General features: G+C 31.8%; 2 protein-coding genes across 2 annotated transcripts in view; both read left to right on the top strand.

The window, feature by feature from the left end:
- Positions 1 to 3,228, top strand: part of LOC107628974 (flowering time control protein FPA) — a 25,438-nt gene that overhangs the window by 6,003 nt on the left and 16,207 nt on the right. The gene's annotated exons all lie outside the window — the stretch shown is intronic.
- The window catches only part of LOC107628972 (3beta-hydroxysteroid-dehydrogenase/decarboxylase), a 6,539-nt gene continuing 4,765 nt past the window's right edge, over positions 1,455 to 3,228 (top strand). Inside the window, exons 1-4 of the mRNA XM_016331625.2 lie at positions 1,455 to 1,920; positions 2,259 to 2,348; positions 2,447 to 2,580; positions 2,689 to 2,859. Of these exons, the coding sequence (XP_016187111.1) occupies positions 1,665 to 1,920; positions 2,259 to 2,348; positions 2,447 to 2,580; positions 2,689 to 2,859 (651 nt within the window). The 5' untranslated portion in view covers positions 1,455 to 1,664. The remainder of the gene's footprint in view (positions 1,921 to 2,258; positions 2,349 to 2,446; positions 2,581 to 2,688; positions 2,860 to 3,228) is intronic.

Raw genomic sequence — 3,228 nt, 5'->3', positions numbered from 1 at the left:
TAAATATAATAATAAAATAATAATATTATAGCACATTGTGCGGTTTGGATTGGATTGGATCGGTTATCAAAAATAGATCCGAAATCCGATCCAATCCAGCAGTTTGCAAAAAATAGAATCCAATCAAATTCGAATTAGTGCGGTTTTAATCAGTTTTCGGTTTGGATTGAATTGGATGAGCGGTTTAATTTAAATCGGTTTGGATTTGAACATCCCTACATGTGAGTAACCATACAATATTCCAAATATATTTCATTTGACATTACTCATACAAATTTGCAAGCTAAGGTGGCAACACATAGTATTTTTATCCCTAACTAATATTGGTTACATTTATCAAAATTACAAAATATTTAAAAAAAATNGAAATTAATTCATGAGAGGAAAAACGGTTAGTTTGGCTAATTTTATTATAAACTAACGGAAACAGAGTATTAAAATTTAAAACCTCAATTATGGTTGTGTTATCAATCTAAAAATAACTACTATCTCTTTCTTAATATTAACTATAGCATTAACATGGCTATTTCACGTCATGATGCTAGCTACTATATATAATTAAGTTTGAAATCAAAATGTATCTCTTTATTATGTAATGTACTTTAAATGTAATGGTAGTTGATCCATTAGTGTTAGCATCATTATTATTATGGTTGATGGTTGATATCATGTAAGAGTTTAATTTTAATGGATTGATATTATAAAATATTTTATATAATTATATTTATTTTTTTAGATAATTATTTATATAATTAATATAAAAAATATTTATTTTTATTGATATAATATTACGTAATTAAATGTACGTATACAACTACTTTACACTTATAGTAGATTAAAATTAAATTTATCCATTTAAATGCAAAAGAAGGCCAACAACTTTATTCAGAAATGAGAATGAGGCAAAGTACAAACTAACAAAAGTCACTAAAGTGATTTATCATAGTAGTGACTTTAGACAAATTTTACTTTTAATCAGGATGTGAATATTATTATAATCATCATTTTGAAAAGACCCATTTTCATCTAACCATTGTTATGTTCAATTTTTCTCTCACAATGATATATTAGTGTGGCTTTGTAGTAATTCACATAGTAATGAAGGATGCTTTATTATGTTTAAGTGAGAATAAATTAAAAAAAAATGTAATCATATCAATAAGATTAATGGCATAATAACAATTAAGATTCTTAGGTCCTCAACTCCTCACTCAGCTGCCTTATTTCCTTGTCTAAGAGATGCTTTATTTAATTACAATTATTATATTTTCATAANATTAGAAATAACCAAATATTTTTTATTTTACTACGGAAAGATCTAATTACGAATAATTAAACCACCAAAATTTTATTTTCAGACACCAGTTTAGAGTACTGTTTCCGAAAGATAAAGCGGAGCAACAGTTTCCGCGCCAAAGAAAAGATACCACAAGAAGAAGAAACCACGGGTATACGCTTCCGCTTATATGCTTCTCACGCCATCATTCAACAAAACTCTTCTCTCTCTCTTTCTCTCTCTTCCAATATATATACACATATATTTTTTTTTATTTCTCTTCTTTTGTTTCCATCATTATGCGTTGCGCATTGAATCGAACGACAAATTAAACCATGAAACGACATTGACGTTAACGATTTCTTCATAGTTTTTCATTTTATCGGCGATGGCGGCGGCGGTGGACGACAGGTTCGCCGATTTGCAGAACCCTAAGACGTGCGTCGTTTTGGGCGGCAGAGGCTTCCTCGGTAGATCGCTGGTACTTAAGCTTCTCAATTTCGGTAACTGGATCGTCCGAGTCGCCGATTCCGCCGAGTCAATTCAGCTCCACGCTTCCGAGGCTCTTCTCTCTGATGCTCTCTCTTCTGCTCGCGCCTCTTACTTTCACCTCGAACTTAGGGATAAACTCAACGTAGCCAAAGGTATATATGAAAACAAGACGCCTCAATCATTCCTCTTTTATGTTTCTGTTGATTCGAATAGTAATGTAGGAACGTGATCGTAATTCATCTTTACATCGATTTGTTTTTTTTTCTCTTAATTATTAGTATACCTGTTTCAATTAATTCATGATTTTGAATTACGTTTGCCATGCAGTTGTAGCTGGAAAAACAAAATGCTTATTTCTTAGATTTATGATTATGATATGTTTCGAACGTAAAATATTGATAACATGTTATAATCATATATACGAAAATAAACAAAGAGCTAATTTAGATATATTATATTGCTGACGGCTATGGAAATGCAAATTCTCCAGTTCTCGAAGGTGCTTCGGTTGTCTTTTATATGGATGTTGCTGGCTTGAATCCGAATGACTTCTATAGTTGCTATACTCTTATAGTGCAAGGTACATCTTTCTGTTTATTGGCATTGGTAAATTTCTTATTATGGTACAATTTTTGTATTTTTGTTCTGGAAGTTGACTTGTTTTGATATTTCGTTTAGGTGCCAAGAATGTCATTAGTGCTTGCAGAGAATGTAAAGTGAAACGCCTGATTTATAACAGCTCCGCGGATGTAGTATTTGATGGTTTCCATGATATACATAATGGAGATGAATCATTGCCATATCCATGGAAAGTATGGCTTTGTTGAGAGAGCTTCTCACTTTATTTTTTAATGAAAAAAAGGGTTAGATGTTTCTCATTTACAAACAAATGAGTGTTAATAGGTGGATGTGAATTGCAGATTGAAAACGTGTTAAGTGACTTTAAGGCTCAAGCAGAGGCATTGATCCTCAGTGCCAATGACATTGATGGCTTGTTGACATGTGCTCTTCGTCCTTGTAATGTTTTTGGACCTGGTGACACGGAGTTTGTGCCATTTTTTCTTGACTTGGCAAGATTTGGATTTGCAAAGGTGTTTTACTTCTTTCACCAATTTGTCTTAGTTATTTGTTGGACTTTATAGAAGATATTCTGAAATGTGCAGAACAAAATTTTCTCACTAGTAATGATAAACTTTACAAAAATATCTTTTCCGTCATTTTATTGAGTGTGAACTTTGAAATGAATACCTTGTGTCACTTTTGCAGAACACATGAAAATTGCTAATTAGTTTAACAAATGTCCCCCTTTTCCATATTTTCTCCTTGCAAGTCTGTGCCAAATGGACCAGATTAGCATTCATGGAACATCTTGGTATTCTACTTTTCATGCTTGTTTGGTTATTTTTCTCCAAAAGAAGGACCGAGATATTGTCATTTCAAAAGGAAAAATGAAAAAAAGT

Source organism: Arachis ipaensis, chromosome B03 (genome assembly GCF_000816755.2).
Source record: "Arachis ipaensis cultivar K30076 chromosome B03, Araip1.1, whole genome shotgun sequence".
Taxonomy (NCBI): domain Eukaryota; kingdom Viridiplantae; phylum Streptophyta; class Magnoliopsida; order Fabales; family Fabaceae; genus Arachis; species Arachis ipaensis.
This window is presented reverse-complemented; position numbering and strand designations above follow the sequence as displayed.